At 44.9% G+C, this 20,843-nt stretch overlaps 1 protein-coding gene across 1 annotated transcript in view; it reads left to right on the top strand.

Annotated features, from left to right (window-relative positions):
* NUP155 (nucleoporin 155) overlaps positions 1 to 20,843 on the top strand; it is a 1,628,423-nt gene that overhangs the window by 327,304 nt on the left and 1,280,276 nt on the right. Inside the window, exon 14 of the mRNA XM_069627148.1 lies at positions 17,483 to 17,593. Coding sequence (XP_069483249.1) covers positions 17,483 to 17,593 — 111 coding nt within the window. The remainder of the gene's footprint in view (positions 1 to 17,482; positions 17,594 to 20,843) is intronic.

Raw genomic sequence — 20,843 nt, 5'->3', positions numbered from 1 at the left:
ACCCGAAGAACGTTGTCCAAATAAATAAATAAACACGCCCGTGGCCAGAGGCATGTCATGCCCTTGGCCCCCGAGTAGCTCCCCCACCAGCAGAGAAGCGGGATGTGGGGAGGGCAGTGCAGTTACAGGCCTCAGCCACGGCCTTGTTTTTTTATTTATTTGGACAATGTTCTTCGGGTCCGTGGACCCGATTAATTTATTTATTTCTGCAATGTTGGTGGGGACCAACATTGCAGAAATATATAAATTAATCAGGTCCACGGACCCGAAGAACCTTGTCCAAATAAATAAATAAACACGGCCGTGGCCGAGAAGCAGGACGGGGGCAGGACTGTTACTGCCTCTGCTGCCCCCTGCAAGGGGGCACCAGAGGCAGTGGCCTTCGCCACGGCCGTGTTTTTTTATTTATTTGGACTATGTTCTTCGGGTCCGTGGACCCGATTAATTTATTTATTTCCGCAATGTTGGTGGGGACCATCATTGCAGAAATAAATAAATTAATCAGGTCCACGGACCCGAAGAACGTTGTCCAAATAAATAAATAAACACGGCCGTGGCCGAGAAGCAGGACGGGGGCAGGACTGTTACTGCCTCTGCTGCCCCCTGCAAGGGGGCACCAGAGGCAGTGGCCTTCGCCACGGCCGTGTTTTTTTATTTATTTGGACTATGTTCTTCGGGTCCGTGGACCCGATTAATTTATTTATTTCCGCAATGGTGGGGACCATCATTGCAGAAATAAATAAATTAATCTGGGCCACGGACCCGAAGAACGTTGTCCAAATAAATAAATAAACACGGCCGTGGCCGAGAAGCAGGACGGGGGCAGAACTGTTACTGCCTCTGGTGCCCCCTACAAGGGGGCACCAGAGGCAGTGGCCTTCACCACGGCCGTGTTTTTTTATTTATTTGGACTATGTTCTTCGGGTCCGTGGACCCGATTAATTTATTTATTTCCGCAATGTTGGTGGGGACCATCATTGCAGAAATAAATAAATTAATCAGGTCCACGGACCCGAAGAACGTTGTCCAAATAAATAAATAAACACGGCCGTGGCCGAGAAGCAGGACGGGGGCAGGACTGTTACTGCCTCTGGTGCCCCCTTGAAGGGGGCACCAGAGGCAGTTACAGTAGGGTGACCAGACGTCCTGGTTTTCCCGGGGAAATCGCCCGCCATCCTGCAACCCGGGAGTTTTTTTTAATTTTACCGTCAGGGGTTTGCATGGTTGGGTGACTATGGAAATTAAAATTATTATAATTATTTTTCACAATGTTGGAGTATTGGCTCGAACCCCCAACCTTTCAGGTGCACGTCACAACACTTACTAACTGTGCTACAGAGACTGGCTTGGAAATAATTGTACAGCAGGCCATGCAATATGACTGAGTTATAGCAAACACTTGTTTTGAAGTAACATGCCAAGATTCAGAGACAAAACTGCACAAATGAGATCATGTACAGTTTATAAAAAGGAGAAGAGCTGGAAATATGATTGGGTGGTGGTTGTGGGGACGTGTTGGGGGAGGGGTGGTCATTGGTGGGCTGCAATCTGGTAGTCCCTCTTTTATGTTGTTGGTTGTCCCGGTTTTCGTTTTGGAAATCTGGTCACCCTAAGTTACAGGCCTTCGCCATGGCCTGGTTTATTTATTTATTTGGACAATGTTCCGACAAACGTTGTCCAAATTAATAAATATACTGTGCAGTGGCCAGAGGCAAGTCATGCCCTTGGCCCCCGAGTAGCTCCCCCACCAGCAGAGGAGCGGGATGTGGGGAGGGCGGTTACTGCCACTGGTGCCCAGCGGCAGTTACAGGCCTCAGCCACGGCCTTGTTTTTTAAATTTATTTGGACAATGTTCTTCGGGTCCGTGGACCCGATTAATTATTTATTTCCGCAATGTTGACCCGAAAAACATTGTCCAAATAAATAAAAAACCAAGGCCGTGGCAGAGGAGCAGATCGGGGTAGGACTGTTACTGCCTCTGGTGCCCCCTGGTTATTTCCCCACCCATTTACTGTGAAAGTGGATGGGTGCGCCGTACTATCATGGCAGATTTAGAGGTGGTTGAAACTTGCAATGCAGTTTCAGTTGCAGCATTACTTCAGAAAGTCCTAAGCAAGTTTGGGAAAGACTGGAGAGATGTAGTGTGTGTTTGTAGTGATTCAGCAAGTTATATGAAAAAGTTGTGTGATGATCTGTCCAAGGGCAATGCTGATTTCAAGGCCTTCCCCATGCCTTCCCCATGCGTGACCCCTGCCACTTGCTTGATGGAGTTTTAAAAGCAGCTTTAAAGTCCTCAGATTTGGTTACAGGTGTAGTTGACTTTGTGGTCCATTCTGGTGCACTATTTAGATATGCACGTGAACTGAAACGCAAATACCTATCATTTTGCACTTTGTATGGCATGAAAGAAAAGGTCATCCCAACTGTCTCCTTTAGCCGGTGGTTCTCTGTATTAGAGGCAGTGAATGTCATACTATTGATGTGGCGACCTTTTACCGATTTCCTCCTTAGTGATGATGCCTCAGGCAAGAAATGTGAGGATCTGAGGGCGCACATTGATAGTGAGGTGAAGAAAAGTACTGTCTACTGTGTGCTCAGATTTTTGCAAGAGAACATGACCGCTGTAGTTGATATAATGAAGAGGTTGGAATCCGAAAACACATATGTTTACCAAGTGTACAATGTCATTGGTGTGGAGGTCAAACTCTTATTTGAAAGAAAGCTGGGTGACACTTTCAGTGACTTTGGGCCTATAACATGTGCACTGTTGGAATGTCTGCCACTTGGCAAACAAAGGACTGTTGAGGAAAAGTTTAGGATATTCTATGCAACACTGCATGAAAAATGGAAAGCTATGCTGTGTCGAAATATCCCATCAGCCACCATGTCATTCGAACTGAGTGAAGCCTCTTTGTGGTATGCCATCCAAGTACTAGATCCCTTCCGCAAAAAAGAATTTAGTCAAAATTCTGAAAAGTATGCATTTATTTTTAACCATTTTAAAGACACTGAGACTGTGAGCAGCCAGTTTAATGCATATTTGGCAGAGCCTGTGCCTGAGAATCTGCATCTTCACGTGCATGAGTATTGGTTGGGAAAGCGCCAACAGTGGACAGATTTATCAGCTTGTGTGTTGGATATTTTGGCCCTGCCTGTGTCCAGTGCCAATGTCGAAAGGTCTTTTTCCCAAATAAAAGTCTTTATGGGAAGAAAAGAAAGGGCACGGATGGGCAAAGAGTCCTTGAAGAAGTATTGCATGATTTATTACAATAATTTTGACTTGTAGGAATGCAACAGATTACTGGATTAAGATTAAATTGTTTAGAACATCTCACATTGAGAGATTACCCTACATTTGCATGCAATGAAGCAATAAAAAAAAAATTCTGTGTTTACACCTGGAAAAACAGTTGTCCGCGATTTTTTGAAAGGGGCAAATGGGAAAACACTGATAAACACAGATCCTGAAATTTTTTGAAAACACTGGAAAAACACCCCCGGAAGTAAAAAAAAATAAACCCCTAAAATAGGAAACCCTACCTATAACTAGACCTGGCTGCAACTCAAATCGAGGAACAAGCACCGCAGAAACCCTTGTTAGATGCAGGGCTCATAGCAGCAATCACCATTTCAATGAGACCCTTTATGAAGCTCTACTAGAGCTTGAGTGACCAAATTAAGGACCAAACAATGGCCATGGGGATGCTCCAGTCCAAAATCATATTTGTGGAGGGTTGCACCACGGCAATCCAAGGTAACTTGGAAAAGATCACTGAAACAAATGCCGAGCAAATCACCAACATACATACCGCGTAGCATTATTGACCCCATAATCAACCATAGGAACCAGAGAAGATCGGAGCAGACAGAACAGCACAAGGATCTATTTAGTAACATTCACTGCGTCTGGATACCATGGCCAGATCTTTCCAACTGTTACAACCAATGACGGTCATGCAGGAATTCCATTGGACACCAGAAGGAAAGAGGACAGACCTACTCAATGGGACAACTTGGCCTCTAGAGCTACAAGGGGTGTAAATGATCACTCAGTGGAGTGCATAGGGCTTGAAGCAGTTCATTACAAGTGATCCTGGCTCCTCCTGAGCCTCCACCCGCTTTGGAGAAACAAAGAACCAACACTACTGATCCCCATCAGGAGGTAATGGAAGCACTACCTCCTACATCTATACTGGTCAGTACAACCAAGAGGACTCCACTAATCCACCCTGTGCTGCAAGAAAAGGCCCAGGCCGATTCATGTAAACAATAGGAGCGAGGCTGCCTTTGGTTGCTAAGCAACCTGACTTCTCTTCAGCCAATCCCCTACACCGGTAGGCGGAAGCCGGCATCGGGAGAAGGCCCAAGGGAAAAGGCCCTGTTCCTCCCCTGTTCGCCCCGGGACGCTACGGACCTGCGGCCACATATGTTCGACCAGCTTCCACTAGCCACAACTATTTGCTCGGACACTGACTACTCCCACCCTTAATGCTCTGCACTGCTACGCCAGACCGTTACGCACCGGGGTCAGAGCAGGAGCTCCCCCACAGCAACCCACACTGCAGGAGCAACACAGAGACACCTTGTCCTTTGACCTTTGTCCTATAAGGTAAGCCTGCGGGCTTTATCTACCCCTTGCACTATCCCCAGACATGCATGTTACTTTCATATGTGCCGCCCAAAATGCCATAGTCATACTATTAGCTACGCACTCAATGCATATGTACCTTTGCTAGCCACTCCTTGTTCTGCCCAGTCTATGCCACTAAAAAATTGTATGCCTACCCCATCTCAAAAAAATCAGCCTTCATTCCATAGTGTGCCCAGACAAATTCAAATCTAGCCATTTTGATGTGATACTCTGCCATTCGAATCTAGCCATTTTGATGTGATACTCTGCCATTCGATTCTAGCCTGCCCTTAGCGGCCTTGATCTACTGTGTTAACTGCCTGCCCCTAGCGGCCCTGCTCAATTGTGTTATTGCATGCCCCTAGCGGCCCTGCTCAATTGTGTTACTGCATGCCCCTAGCGGCCCTGATCTACTGTGTTAACTGCCCACCCCGACCAACAGTGTTATTGCCCACCTACCTGTACATCTCTTGTCTACAAATGCAGCCCCTTGGCACACACGCCAAAGCGCCTACACACCTCCCTTCCTCTTTATCCATCTTCTTCTTATCCCTCTCCCTTCTGGCCATCTGCAGCATGCCGCTTGCGCACCCAGACCTGCATGCCCACCCATGCCTTACCCCACCATCTGACCTCATACACACCACAGCGTCGTCTGCACTCCATTCCACACTCAACTAGCACACCAATCCGACCGGACATCACCCACTCCACCTCAGGCTCTATAGACTAAGAACACGCACCAAACACCGCCTAACTCTCCGCAGCACTCCACACTCCTTAGGAACAACAGACTCAGCTCTCGCACCCATACATCAGCCGCCCAGACTTACCTCTCTGACCACACTCACTACCCTAGCACCCATCACGCTGCATCTATCACGCCCCAGCCTCACACACCCAAATACGCATCGCCCACCCCCAACACCACCAACGCCAACACACACACTCTACGACCAGACTTAAGATGCGCTCTCATCAATGCGCTCTCTGTCCATGCCCATGCCATTGAAATCAATGACCTTATCACCACCCACAATCTTGACCTACTTGCCATATCCGAAACCTGGCTCCATGAAGCTTCCAGTCCATCCATCCACCTCGCTCTCCCTCAAAACTATACCATTCTTAGACAGGACCGTAAAAACTCCAAAGGTGGTGGCGGCGTCGCCCTCATCTTTAAAGACACCCTCTCCATAAGAATGTGTAATCAACAATAATCAACAATGGGACAACAACGCTGATCTCCTCACTGCTAAACTAGCCCTCACACCTAACTGCACCATAAACTTCTTTATCACCTACAGACCACCAGGATCATCCTTTGACTACCAAAAGCAACTCCTCCAAAACATAGGCAACAACCTCAAAAGCACCACCAAAAGCATCCTTCTAGGGGACATTAACCTTGGTTTAGCTGACCCAAAGGACAAAGCAGCCGCAAATTTAGCCAAAGAACTATCAAACATGGGGTTCGAACACAACATTACTGCCCCCACTCATAACAAAGGCAGATCCATTGACTGGCTAGCTGATCACAACTGCTCATCTGCAATTACCTCCATCTCGGCCCTCCCATGGACGGACCATTACCTCATTCAATTCTCCATTCCTACCACGCCCACTCATAAAACCTTAACTCATGCCCCACCCGTTAAAGTAAGAAGCTCCAAAAAACTCACTGCTTCCAACCTCGCCCCTCTCCTCGATATCCCTGAACTCAAGCCTCCTTTCATCCATGACCCTACCTCTCTAGCCAACATCTACTCCAGCACACTCACTCAAACCATCAATCTCAAGGCCCCTCTAGAAGAAAAAAAAAAGGGAAAAAATCAATGCACTGCAACTCTTGGTTCACTGAAGAACTATCTGACCTTCGCACCAAGAAACGCAAAGCCCTATCCAGATGGCAAGCAGCGCCTATTCAATCCTCGCTTAAAGATTTTAAAGAGATCTCTTTGACCTACAAAAAAGCCATATTCCACGCTAAATCCGAATCCTACAATCAGAGAATTACTAATGCCAGCTCCAAATCAAGAGAAATATTCTCCATATTCAAAGAACTCACCACACCTGCCTCCGGCCCAGATGAAATCATCAAGGATGAAGCCTGGTGCACAGGCATCCAGGCTGCCCTCCTCAACAAAGTTAAAACTCTCCAAGACAAAATAGCCTCACAACGCAAAGCTCTCAACACCCCCACCTGCTCGCCCACACCGTCCACCAACACCCCTTTTTGCTTTTAGAGAAGTCTCAGAGACGGAAGTCAAGGACCTCCTCAAAAAAATCAAACCTTCCACCTGCAAAGGGGATATCTGCCCACCCTCATTAATCAAAGAGTGCTCAGAATCCCTCACCCCCATCATTACAGCTTTCATCAATGCCTCCTTCGCATCTGGAACTGTACCACAATGCCTAAAAGAAGCCTGGGTCCGCCCGCTCCTGAAAAAACCCTCTCGATCCTTCCTCCCCTAACAACTATCGCCCCATCACCACCGTCCCCTTTCTCCTTTAAATCCTAGACAAAGCCGCACACAATCAAATCCAACACTACCTGGAAACCAACACCATCCTAGGCAAAAGACAATCAGGCTTCCGCAAAGGCCATGGGACTGAAACTGCCCTTCTAGATTTAAAAAATCAAATTACCAAAATAATGGACACAGGCAAACCTGCTCTCCTCCTTCTGCTCGACCTCTCTGCAGCATTTGACCTGGTCGACCACAGCATTCTCACATCTCACCTCTTCAATGCTGCACACTTCTCTCACAAGGCTACCACTTGGATGACATCCTTCCTTGAAGGTAGGGCCATGAAAGTGTACTCTGACCAGGACAGCGCCCCCCCCCCACCACTATAAATTGTGGAGTCCCACAAGGGTCCTGCACGGCACCGACCCTTTACAACCTATTCACCAAACCCCTCTTACTGGACTCCCTCAACATAGCGTACACAAACTACGCAGATGACACGCAAGTTCTCATCCCCCTCTCCGGAGACTACGACCTAGACTCAGAAGCCCTCCTCAAAATCTACTCGACTATCCAAACCTGGATGGCTATCAATGGTCTCTGCCTAAACGGAGACAAAACCGAAATCATCATCCTAGCCCCCAACGAAACACTAACCAAACTCAGCCCCAACTATTCTCACATGATCGACAGTATTAGCAAACCTGTCTCCTCTGCCGTCAAGACCTTAGGAGTCTACATTGACGCCACACTCTCAATGACTAGACAAACAAGCGCCATCGCCTCAGCTTCTGCTCTGACCACCAAACTCATTTACGCCATAAAACCCTACCTCACCACGCCTAACTGCCTCTCCATAGCCAGAGCTACTATAGGAGCCAGATTGGACTACTGCAACGCCCTCCTGGCAGGCACATCGTCAAAAAACCTAAGCAGGCTCCAAATAGTGCAAAACAATGCCCTCCGCGCTGCACTACACATCCCCAAAACTGACCATATTTCACAGGCCAGAAGACTTGTCCACTGCTCCCAGTCAAGGAAAGAATCAACTTTAAAATCCTCACTCTCGCACACAAGTGCATCAATCACACAGCACCCCCCTACCTATCTGAAACTATAACTAAGAACTGTTCCATCCGTCCCAGAAGAAGCCATCACGCCAACCAACTCCGAGTACCCACTGTAAAAAGAGCCAAAGCCGGCGGCATTGGCTTCCCACACATAGCTCCTAAGCTCTGGAATGCCCTCCCTAACTCACTCAGAGCAGAACATTCTCTCTATTCCTTTAGCAAATCTCTCAAAACCACTCTATTCAACTAACTCCATCCTTCCTTCACCCACACCAGCTCGCATACGTCTTTTACGAAATGTGTCTGATACGAAATGTGCCTTGTAATGAAAACTGCTTTGTAACCATCTTCCTTCCACGGTAACCAGATAATGTATGTCCTCATGTAACAGCGCCACGATGCCCCCGGGCTGACATGCGCTTTAAATAAATAAATAATAAATATATTTTATAAATTTGAATCAGGACTGAAGACCATGCATGGAGTCGAAAAGTCTCCCCATACGAGAAGGAAATTATTAAAATGTACCATGGCTCAAAACAAAAGAAAACCGGGGCAAGGGACCGATTGGGATTCTCAACCATCAAAAGCCCTCAAACGTCAATTTACCAGGACCAAAAAGCCTTTACTGAGAAACCTTTTGCCCCCCACCTACAATCAATGGTGAAGTCAACAGGGAGATTGTAACAGCAAGGGATCAAGATACGACAAACAAAGGCCCGGTGAGGAAGAAGAGATTATCCACCGAAAATCCAGGATGCGGAGGACGAGAGTAGGGCCTTAAACCTCTTCACTTGCTCTTCAGAAGAAGACTCCCCCAGCCCTCTCACAAGGGCAATTGAAATTGGTCAAGCACATCAGAGAGGACAGGAGAGGTAACTGGGAGGCTAGGACAGTGTTGGGTGATTCAGAGTCTGAATTTGAAAAGGAGGAATCATCAGGTTAGGAGACCGAACAGGAATATCCACCAAACTGGAAAAACATCAAGACCCATCAACAAGTCTTCAGTGGGAGAAAGGCAGTTATCCCACGTGGCCCTGGTGAGGTTCCCCACCCCTCCGGAGACTCTAGAAACTACCCAACACATGAAGTATCACAGTTCAAGTCATTGGAATAAAAAAGACTTGAGTTGGTCAACAAAGCACCTGCAATTATTACTTTGAGCTCATTTAACAACAATACCTAAGGAGTGGAAACAACATCTAGCAAAGGTGCAGAACAGCAAAGATACTTTTCGGATTTCCCTGGAAAAGATGCTTAATATAAAGGCTGACCTCGTATTAAATAGATCGAATGTTCTGTGATTATTCTATTGTATACCAACAGTTAGAGCAATTAAATATAAGGATATTTTCTTGATCGAGTTACCGGAAGAAGCTAGAATGGACAGAGTGGTCATTTGTCTTGATTCTTCAGCTAAAAAACAGCTATTTCTTGCTTCGGTAGACCAACTGTTGCCTATGGGCCTTCTCTTGAAGAAACTGGATCTTAGGGAGAAGTCTCATAAATGTGCTAATTCCCTTCACCTTAGAGACCCCCAGCAACTTTGCTGGATTTTGAGGACTTGATTTTTTTTACCTGGAAAGAGTATGAGCCTTTTTTCTCACTCATGTATTTTGATGTGTATTTTACTCTTGTGTTCTTTGATTATGGAGTTTTAAGATAACTCCATAGACATCTTAATGTGTTACACAGCACCTTCAGTGCAGTGACACAGGGATGTCTTTTTAGACTTCCCACAGGTTTAAATACCTTATCTGGGATAAACTATTGTTTCCCAGAGAATGTAAAGTTAAATTGACTTCATAAGTCTTTTTAAATTCCTACACCCAGCACACACCATCTTCCTATAGAGTGCTGGAGGGGTTACCTAATATCCCCTATTTCTAGAAACTCACGTAGCAGTCAAATTCTACCCTTTTCTATCGAAATGGCTGGTGGCAGTGGTTTTACAACGAACTACCATGATTTTTCCGGACAGAGAACACTGTTAGCTATAAAACACGGGAGCCATGTTTTTCAAGATGGCGCCTTAAGCCCCTTGTTTAAACGGGTCCCGGTCTTCTTTTTTAACCATTTCTTTTTGCAAAGGTCCTTTTTGTGTTTGTCTCTGTGTGCCAAACTAGGTTTGGTCCCTTTGTTTTCATGCCTTTTGGCAGGCTTCAGGACTGAAGTCCGCCTCTGGTGTCTGGGAGGTGCCCGAAGCTCCCTATGCTTAGTTTCCTCAGAGATCCAAATGCACTCTGGCGTGATTGGCTGGCTGACTGCCCGGCAAGGACAGCCAGCCTGCTGGGTGAGTGGCAGCTAGGCTGGAATGAAAGGTGTTTAAAAGGCGAATCTCGTGGACTGGAAAGCAGAGTCGACCACTGGAACGAAATAACCAAAGACTAGCTGGAAGAGGACGGCTGCTGCAACTCCTGGACCGTTGCTTTGCCCGGTGAAGCTCTGCTGCAGGTCCGAATTGCCAAGTTCACCTCGACAGAGAAGCCCTTTCAAGGACTCCTTTGAGTTGGTGGGACCAATCAACTCGTAAGCCACCTGGATACCTGTCTCTGAGCTGGTTCGGATTAACCAGGGCGTAGGACACCAGCTTGTGTGCTTGACTACAGCTACTTGAACTGAAGTGAATCCATTTTGTCAGCATTTTCCGATGATCCCGTGCAGTGCAGGAGTCCCCTGACGTCCTCCCTCATGTCCCCACAGCGGAGGCTCCGGAACAGCTGCATCTTTTGCTTCAAATTAAGGTACTGTGCCAACTTGATTGAGAGAATGCCACTCTCGCAGTGAAAGTTCGTGGAACTTTCCCAACTTGCGGGCCTAATCAGCTTGTGACCCAACACATGATTCTTTTTCATACAAACTACTTCTGAGAACTTTGGAAAACACTTTACCGTTTACTACAAGAACTGCTCTTTCCTATCCAAGACAATAGCCCATTGACTTTCGCCTATGCCTATTGAACTGAATTTAGTCTTCAGGTGAACTGAAAATATTTGCGCTGCCCAAAAAAGTATTTGTGATCTATTCTGTTAACTTGTGCCTTTGCCCTCCTTTTTAAAGTGACTGAAATGCTATTTTGCCCCTATTTCAGGGGAGCCTAATTTACTCAGAAACGTATTGGTTTGGTGTTGAAGTTTATTTGTGTATGATATTAAGTTGCCTCCTTATAGTGAATGTTTTCTAAATGATTGTGTAATAAATGTGTTTTACCAAGAAACCTTGAGGGTAAGTGTCTACTTGAACCACTGTGATTTTAAGACCTCTGTGTAACATACTTGTACTGCTCACAATCCCTCTTGAGATAAGCCTGGCTGCTCAGCTTTCTACCACAAACTGTGGTGCAGACTTCTACCAAAGGTTGGTTTTGCTTACACCTGTAGTCCTAATTGTATGTGGTGGTCCCAGAGGGTATTGCATGCAATTCTGCCTAACACTGGAAACACAGGAGCCTGGTCGAAATCCATAAGTTAGTGCCTCGGTAGCCTCTAAATAGAGAAAAGGCATGGGACCCAAAAGGGCATCTAACGGGGGTCAAAGTGGTCAAACCAACTTCCAGATTGTGATCAGACCCAGAAGAGCCAACACGGCAGAATTCGGTCACAGAGGTCTTGAAATCAATCCACTGGAAAATGAAGACTGGAGTTGGCTAGCAGGAGCATTGGCATCAGGCTCCCCACATTCATAACGTTTAAAACCAGGTGGGGTGGAGGAAAATGCTGCTTTTTAAAACATTTTACTGGGAATCGGGAGCATGAGGGAATTTCCCCACTTTTTTGTTAAAGGAGATCTAGAATTTGACCAGTATGATGTAATATGCCTCCATGAGACCTGGTTCAGGGAGACCATCACCCTGGAGGGTTTTGCAGTACAGCAGAACATGGCTGTAAAAGGTCTCACGGGTTGCCCAACGGGAGGTCTAATGACCTTAGTCAGTAACAGCGGTCTCGAATGGTGTTGTCCGAACATCCATCGCCCTTGATACAGGCTATCATCATCAAGGAGGTTGACCAGAGAAATCTACAACCCTGGGTGGGGCTGTTACTGGGATTTAGAGAAGGTCACTAAAATTGATCAAGCAAGAGTGACATGGTCAAACCTGGACATAATAGTGTGTGGTGACTTCAATGCCCACTGCTTTGATGAAAACCTGAAATTAATCGCAGACTTGGTACTAAATGCAACACCACAAATCGTCGGAGGCCTGCAGCTGAGAGAACAACTAGCCTATAGAAATATTAGGCTAGTGAATGGCAGTATGAAGGGGGACACTCCTCTCGGAGCGATGTGGCGGAGGGGCGGAACACAACACACTGGATTACATTTTTGTATCAGAAAGAGTTTTCAACAACTTAACTTGCATAGACATACAAGTCTCTCACTCCAGTGACCACAATATTTTAAAACTGACCAACTGGATTACCTTTAAAAGAGATACAACTGTGCTTAAGCTAAAAGTTGAAGTGGGGAGAAACAGGATCAGGATCAATCAGAAAGTATCAGCGCTGACACAAATACTCAGGGGAGACTACAACCTCAACGGGAGCTCACACCAACGGGCCACGTTGTGTTACCCAAAACTTCTGTTAGCTTAAACTGAATCATCACTGTGCAGCCCAAAAAGACAGTTTTGCCCTCGCCACCAATTTGATATCCCGGTAGCCACAAGGAAAAAGCTCCTTCAAAGTCCAGTGAGGAAGTGGAATAAGATCAACTCACAGGAAGCGGTGGAACACATAAGAAGTCTGCGGCATTCCTACAAGAACTGGTTAAAATAGCACAGATCCCTAATGCTCCAACAGGATGCAGAGTTCATGCTAAAAACAATAGCAGTGAAAAACACCACACAAATGTGGAAGGTGCTGAACGGCATGACCGCCCAGCAGAAAGCCTTGATGGTAAACCCTGTCTCAGGAACGGTATGGGAGGAGTTTTACGGTAAAATATTTAACGCTGGTCCAGGTAACGGCACAGACCAAACCAACCTCACTGGGGGTTCGCAGAGCATGATAACAGAAAAGGAAGACATCCTGACCTTGATCCGAGGCCTTAACAACTCCAGAGCACCAGGCCCAGGCTTACTTCAAATTTAGATCTTAAAAAACATCCGGAGTAATGGGCCGCATTCCTGGACGTATTATTCGAAAAAGTCATGATCAGTTAAAACATCCCGACATCATGGAAGACCTCCTTACTAGTCACGATATTCAAGAAGGCGATAGGACCGACCCTGCCAACTATGTAGTCCAATCTCCCTTCTGGATGTTATCGGGAAAATCTTTGTTGCCCTTAACCTGAAGGAACTGTCCAACTGGAGCTCTCGTACCATTATGATCACTGGCAGTCCAGTTTTGTACGGGGAACAGGAACAGCACTCAACCTCCTTAATATTAACATCTTGAAGATCAGGGCCAAGAATATGAATCAAAATAAGATCTAGTTGGCATCTATTGACTTGGCCCAAGCCTTCGACACTATTGGGCGGCCAACATTGTGGGCATAATTGAAGACATGGGCCTGTCCACAAGATCTGATGGAAGTATTAATGGCGTTATGCTCCAATACATCCCTGAGAGTAAGGCTGGAGAACCTAGGAAACCTATCTGATAACATCTAGGGGAATTAAGCAAGGGTTTCGGCTGCCACCAGCAATATTTAACCTCCTATGTATCGGATATAGTGTCAGCATTTAAGGAGGTTAGATGTCACATACATGGTGGTTCGTACAAGGGGAAAAGATCGTGGATGTTTCCTGCCTGACATACCTTGGGGTCTGTCTGAGTGACTCTTATCAAAAACGTGCCTAGAGAGTCTACTTTATGCATCAAGGTCAAAAACTTGGCTGCCCAGGCTAGCCTGATATTGGCCCACCACTGCAAATTTACATTGTCACTGGTGGTGGAGTTTTACAGACTGAAAGTAACTCCAATATTAACCTACGGGGCAGAAGCATCATTTTCTTTACAGTCAAGCTTCTGCCCTAAACTAGGTTTCTTTTGGAGGAACGTTTTGGCCCTACCACAGGGCTGCTCTGTGCTACTAATCGGAGCAGAACTTGGCCCGACATTGTACACTGTAACGGTTTGGAAAACTCCATCACTCTACCGGAAATGTCTAATGGGCCAAGTGGAAGGTGGTTTTGATGTACTTAAAAGCGCACTGTCAACCAACAGAGAACCATTGTTGAGGACCTGGAATTTGGCTTGTTTAGCGATACTAGCCAGTGTGCACCAGACAGCAGATGCACTGATCACCAATCCTATGCTAGTTAAGAAAAAACTACTTGAATTGGACTGGATGGCTACTTTGGAGGCCAGAGGGAAGCTTAAAACGTTGGGCAAACTGGGCAAGGACGAGAGAAAGAGAGGAACTCTGCTCAGCTATTTGGTGTAATGTCCTTGTAGTAAACTAAGGAGATAATTTGTGTGTTTTTGCTTGAACTTTTTTCCCCACTAAACAAGTGAAGGAGCTCTGGAAAGATAAGACAATCTGGGTCTTCTCCTGCAGACTATGTAAGTATCCCTGTGAATCTCTATTTCTTACTACACTACCCTGTCCGACAAATTCCTATTCGCTTAAAACATTTTGGCAAGTACATTGATGAAGTAAGCACCCTGACAGCTAAAGATTGGTGGATGTTTCTGATAAGAGGTTCTAACATTTCACTGACGTTAGCGCTAATTGCGTTTCTAAGGAAGCATTTGTCATTTTGGACCCAGACATATGAGCTAGGAGAGAACCTCCCAAATAAATCTTAGCAATATTGGCCTCGAAAGATTACTTCTGGTCGGAAACCGTTCGCTATTTTCACCTTGCCGCCCTGGATAACCGCTGGGACTGCTGAACCTGTGTTTTGTTGTCCATGTGTACCAACATTCAGGCCAGTGATCGTAACGTCCTATTGTTTGTTTTTCGCGTTTTTTTTTCCTGGATTTGTTGGTCGGGAAATGGGTTATTTTATATTTTCTTTTTCTTGAAGATTATCACTTCTATTATGTTAAACAGCTAAAAGCTTAATAAAACAATAAAAGAGAGGGGATACAAAGTAACCCCCCAGCACTCCACATTAGGGCGGTGTGCTGATCTCACAAAAGGAAAAGCAAAAAAAAAAAGGATAAACAGTATCTCCCTAACCTTGAACAGTAGTTCTAAAGGAAAATAACAGAATATAAAAAGGAGAGCCCAAAGGGCTCCCAACAACACTGCACAAAAAGTGCTGTGTGCTGCAAAAGTGACACACAAATTCCTTTTAAAAAGTATGGAGGAAAGCAAGACTCCATAAACCAAAGTAAACGCACAATGAACAGGGTTCACATGGTCCAAGCAAAAGAATGCATGGGGGGGGAGGCTCCCCTCATTCAGGAGAATAGGAAAATGGTCCAGAAGTCCAGCAGAAAGTGCATGGGATCTTACAGGTAAGATGGGGAGGTAATGCCTAAAACAGTTCAGAGAAGTCCAGGGTGGAAAGAAGGACTCTGTTCAGACTTTGCACCCGACTCTATGGACAATTAGAAAACCCAACCGAACGGTCCTCCCTCGTGGCACAAGGGCAAGGCTAAGGGGTAGGATGCACAAGGTCCGTTTGTATAGTTCATGGAGGGTGGCAGTCCAAGGTCTGAGTGTGGGAGCAAAAGCAATTATCCAGGGCAGTCAGTGTCAATACAGTTCTCGGCAGGTGGCATCAGTATCGTGCAACGGGCAATCCAGGGGACAGGCAAGGCCCAATAACATAGGGAGCAAAACAAGACCGCAATAGAAAACAGCACTACAACACAGGACTCACTGGAGTGTTGTAGAGCGCTGGTAGACTGTTTGGGGCGTCTTTTCAGTGAACGGGAAGAGCTGTTTCCGGGAAGCTGACTTATGTGATGAGGCGCACTGGCCTAGCATGAACGCTCACCTAGAAGTCGATGTCTACCCCGTGGTACTGATGCTCCATGCATTGCAGCCTGGACCTTTAACACTCCTCCATTGTCGTCACTATCTTTTGTTCCCTTCTCTGGTTAAGGTACTTATGTTTTAGTGTAAACGTTAGCAATTTACTATATTCTTGGAAATGCAGTAGGTATTTTTGCTGTTGGGTCAACTTTAAATGCTTACACAACTGTGTGTGTGTGTGGCTTCATTAAGGTTCATATTTGTTAAGTATACCAGTGTGGTTAATTTTCTTTGGGTGATGGTGTGGACTTGCATGTAGATTTCTATCAACCTACTGCCCCTTCTGGAGTTTATGGTGACTGCCCTGCCTCAGTGATTTGGCATCCCTGTACAAATACTGCCTTTACAGACAATTTAATTAATCATATTATTTGTTATCTATAAAAACTTGTTTATAGACGTAAGGTGAGAAATCAAAATTTGCAATACATAATTTAGTAATTGTTCAGAATGTTGAAATGCAGTGCTTACTTCAATCCTTGTAAATCTCAAGAGTTTGAGTAAGAATTGTCAAATAGCTTAATCTTTGCCTAAACCACGTGTAACATCTTGATTGTAGGTTTGTATGTGGTGTTGATCTTGGGGACGTAACTCCTCATGAATGGTGACGTCTGGCGTCATGAATTTTGCATGTAATATTCATTGCCGAATTAATGCAACTATTTTTAGCTCCACAGTTCATCCCGTTCCCGAGATAATTAACTTGTTTTGATTTTTTGGCATTAGGTTTTGTGGTGCTCCGCACGCCATCTACATGTCATTGTAGAAAGTGTTCATCATTATGCGGTCTGTGATGAACTGGTCTTGCATTTTTTCGTTTTCAATTTTTTTTAATTAGAAGAGTGAGTGTCTTTCTTTTCATTGCTTTGTTTTGCAATAAACTAGATACATGGTCATTTCACTAATTAATTGAACACCAAATTTTCAGCTTCCTCAGATGTAAATTCTCACAGGAATATGTGAATATGTGTATGCTTACTCTGATTATTTGCAGTGCTTTGTGCATCGAAAATGGCTACCGCTGCTTAACACTGCAAATATTCAGAGTAAACCTACAAATATGATATTCATGTGTTAATGTTAAAGGATATTTGGACCGCGCACTAGCACCACCGGAGTGGTGAGAATTTAAATCGGAGACAATTGACCATTTGGTATGCAATTAGTGAAATTAAAATGTTTCGCATTTGTCTTTTGTGGCAAAAGACAATATTTGTTCATCTTTTTCGGTGGAATATGAAAAGAAATGGGAGAATGGACATCCCGTGCAAAGCCGGCTACTTAAGCCAGTAACATGATAATGTTTAAAATGACTTTTATTGTGCAAATGGCCCAATTTCTGTCCTATTTAGACTTTCAACTATTTTTATCCCTAGGGTAGCAATATTTTTCATAAACTGAGACCTGTGGATCAACTGCGACACCTTCTTGTTAGCAATGCAGGCGGTGATGGAGAGGAAATTGAACGTTTCTTCAAGTTACATCAGGTGATTTTCTGCAATTAAGGAAGTGATAGATTGATGATGCGGTTTTTAAAATGAGGGAAGCATGAGATTTTCAATGATGCAAAGGAACTTTTTAGTTTTATGTGAAGAAAGTCAAACAAATGCACTGGAGACATTTAATGAGCATGAGAGACTTGGCAAGAATGGTTGTTTTTGTGTAGGTTACTCTGGTTTCACCCCTAAACGCATGGTACAGTGTTTGAGGCAGTAGAACTATAATTGAGAGTACCGCAAAACACTGCGGCAAGTCTAATCACTGATTGAGAGCCTTAACACTGATAATTAATGGCACCTGCACATATTTCCTGAGTTTTTTTTCTTCATTTGTAAGCGAGGACTGAAAGTTGTTTCCTCTGGAATAGCATGCAATTATTTTTTGATTGAGATAGAATTTAATAAAGCTTCATCACATTCATTATAAATGAGTTGTATTGCTGGCCAGTACTATGGCTATTTCCATTTAATGAATGTGATGTTATTAGCTATCAAATCATTTCTGAGTATTAGCATCTCCTATTCTGTATGCTTCAGAAGTACTTTTATGTACCCAAGAGCAAATAACCCTTTTAGCAGTCTCCACTGGAAGATGATCTGGATTTGCTGTCTGATGGTGTCCTGGATGTTGGATTGCACAGTCGTTGCTTATGTTTGTGAGTTTATACATTCAAACTACTGTCAGTGACGGATGTGAGCATTGTCCTACAGGGGAGTGGTTTCTGTGCTTGTCTTCGCCTGATGGTTACATGAGGTTTTCCATTGTTATGTAGTCTTTTGCAAAATAAGGCACGGGCTATGGTCTTCTGGATGCCTAGCACGCCACCTTCAAGTTGGTCTTCCTGCTAAATGCAGCACACAAATGGCTGGCTGATGGCTGACATTGGCCTTCAAACTTATATTTGCATCTGTAGCAGAGTACCCAGGCTATTTGACTGGTGTTGGAGTCAACAATACTTCATGCAGAGGGTCTGGATTTGACAAACTTGATTTTGAATCTGTCCATGGTTGCAGGCTGCCTCTCAATTGCGATTCGCAGTCTGTACCATGGTTAAAATTTCTGTCAGAGTGTCTGCTTTCTGCAGCAGTTTATTGTGAAAGGTTGACCGTTTGCACCGCACAATGATTTGCTTCCTCAGTTGCATAACAAAACTGTCCAGTGTTTTGCTTTTTTCCTTTTCAAATGGGGTTCACAATCAACATTGGTATGGTAAGCGAACTAGTCATTTAGGTTTTGTTTGAGATCTACAAAGGTTGTAATTTCTTCTTCTGGCAGTTCATATATGTCATGGACCTACAGAAGTACAGACTATGTCCGAATTCTCTCTGGGCCTTTGTTCTCGTTACCTTATGGCTTTGATGTGCATTCTAGCCCTTGGAGACCCATTGACTCACTCTGAGGAAATGCCTTCTAAGGCAAGGAGGTGGGTATATCTGGTCCCCACAAATAAAGTCTAAAATAAATGTCCACAATCCTGGGTTACAAGTAACAAGGATCCCCGTTTACCAGAGGACTGGCCTCTCACACCTGCATGAATTGGTCACAAAGAAGTCTGATTGGATCTCAGTACTAGAGTCCAAGGACTATCCTTACAGAACTGAAGGGTCCACTTCTTTACCTAAGCTGTAACTGCTCGATACAACTATTTGCCCGGTTCCATAACTACTGGCTGTGGACTGCACAGCTGCATCATACTCCATCTACAGCTGCCAAGATGGATTTTCAGAATCTGCCCACCATGCCACCCTATTGCAATGAACCAGGACAAACACGAATGTCTAGCCAAACTGACTGGGTAGTGTGGATGAGCAGCAAGGCATAGCCTTGGGGGAACGTGAGAGTGGTAAGGTGCTCAGTTAAGTAAACACAGAACACCCCTGATGCAAGTTGGGCAGGATCTATGTGATTACAGCGACCCCCAGAATTCTGACGGTCGAAAAGGCCTTTATAAAAAAGAAAAAAAACATTCCAACCACCTATACTATGCATACTTATGTCGGGGGAGACCCCTGCAATCCCTCATACTACCATTATATCCCATACTCCCGGCCCCCGATATATATGTGGTGTAAGAGTCTGGTGCAGTTCCGCTAGGCAGAATGTTATTTATTTAGGCCTCAAAACAAACTCTTATCAATGAAAAACCACTGGTAAGTAATGCACTAATGCATTCACTGCTATTCTATACAAATTCACATTTGTGTACTCTGCTAACAGCACGAACACTTCACCTTTAAATACAGTTAGAGCTAGTTTTCAAGATAATATGATTGTAGCATAGCAAGTGATAACTAGAATCACATAAGTAATCAATACTTTGATAACTAATACGTTTAAAATAAAGGAGTAAGCAAACACCATACAAAATGTTATAAATAAATGTAGTAACCTTAACGTCCTTGACTACCTTGAAAAGCAGGGTCCTATTGCTCTTGGAGTCACAGGCCCCAATTAAAGGAGGCTAGGAATCTCATTTAGGAAGTTGTTTAAGGGTTAGGTTAAGCCTACAAGTAGTTGTAAGTGTTTCAGAAGTTAATGAAATCAAGGGCAAGGTCTTTAACAGGCCCGCTCCAAATCCAAGCATTTTAGTCCGGCCAGAAAACCACTGTGCTTGGTTAGGAAAGATAGAGGTAGGGCTAGAAATGTACATCCATAGAACCTTATGGAGGTATGGGGGAGGGTGGGGCAAAATGGCTGTTTACTCACCAGTGTACTCTGATTCACACAGACCACCATAGGAATTCTTGAACATGCTGGGCCTTCTGGATTTGTGCCTTGGTTCCGTTCGAAGAAATCCAGGGTGGTCTTGGGTACAGAGGTATCTTTAGGCGTTGGTTTATTGGGTCCGGTGTAGTTCGGGATTCTAGGCTCTGTTGGACCGGTTCTGGACAGCTGGACACTCGGGGGAAACATTGACTATTGGACCTCCACTGGTCGACTAACTCAGACCTCCCCCCCGCAGGACGCGATGCAAGCTGCAAACACTGATGGCCACTTGAATAAAATGGCAGAAGGGCGTCACTTGTGACGGAAACCAAGAAATTGTTCCTGCAATGCCCCTCTTCATGGTGGAGAGCTGCCATTTCAGGAAATGCTTCTTGTTCCATAAGATGAAGGCCTGTGAAGTCCCAAGACCCAAATCAGAACGGCGAGTGTTGCAGCAAAATAGCCCAGTATGACATCTGGCTTGCTCACAAGATGGTTCTGATGCTGCTCCAAGTTCTACCAGTGGTTAGA

Source organism: Ambystoma mexicanum, chromosome 6p (genome assembly GCF_040938575.1).
Source record: "Ambystoma mexicanum isolate Mex_15411 chromosome 6p, UKY_AmexF1_1, whole genome shotgun sequence".
Classification (NCBI taxonomy): domain Eukaryota; kingdom Metazoa; phylum Chordata; class Amphibia; order Caudata; family Ambystomatidae; genus Ambystoma; species Ambystoma mexicanum.
This window is presented reverse-complemented; position numbering and strand designations above follow the sequence as displayed.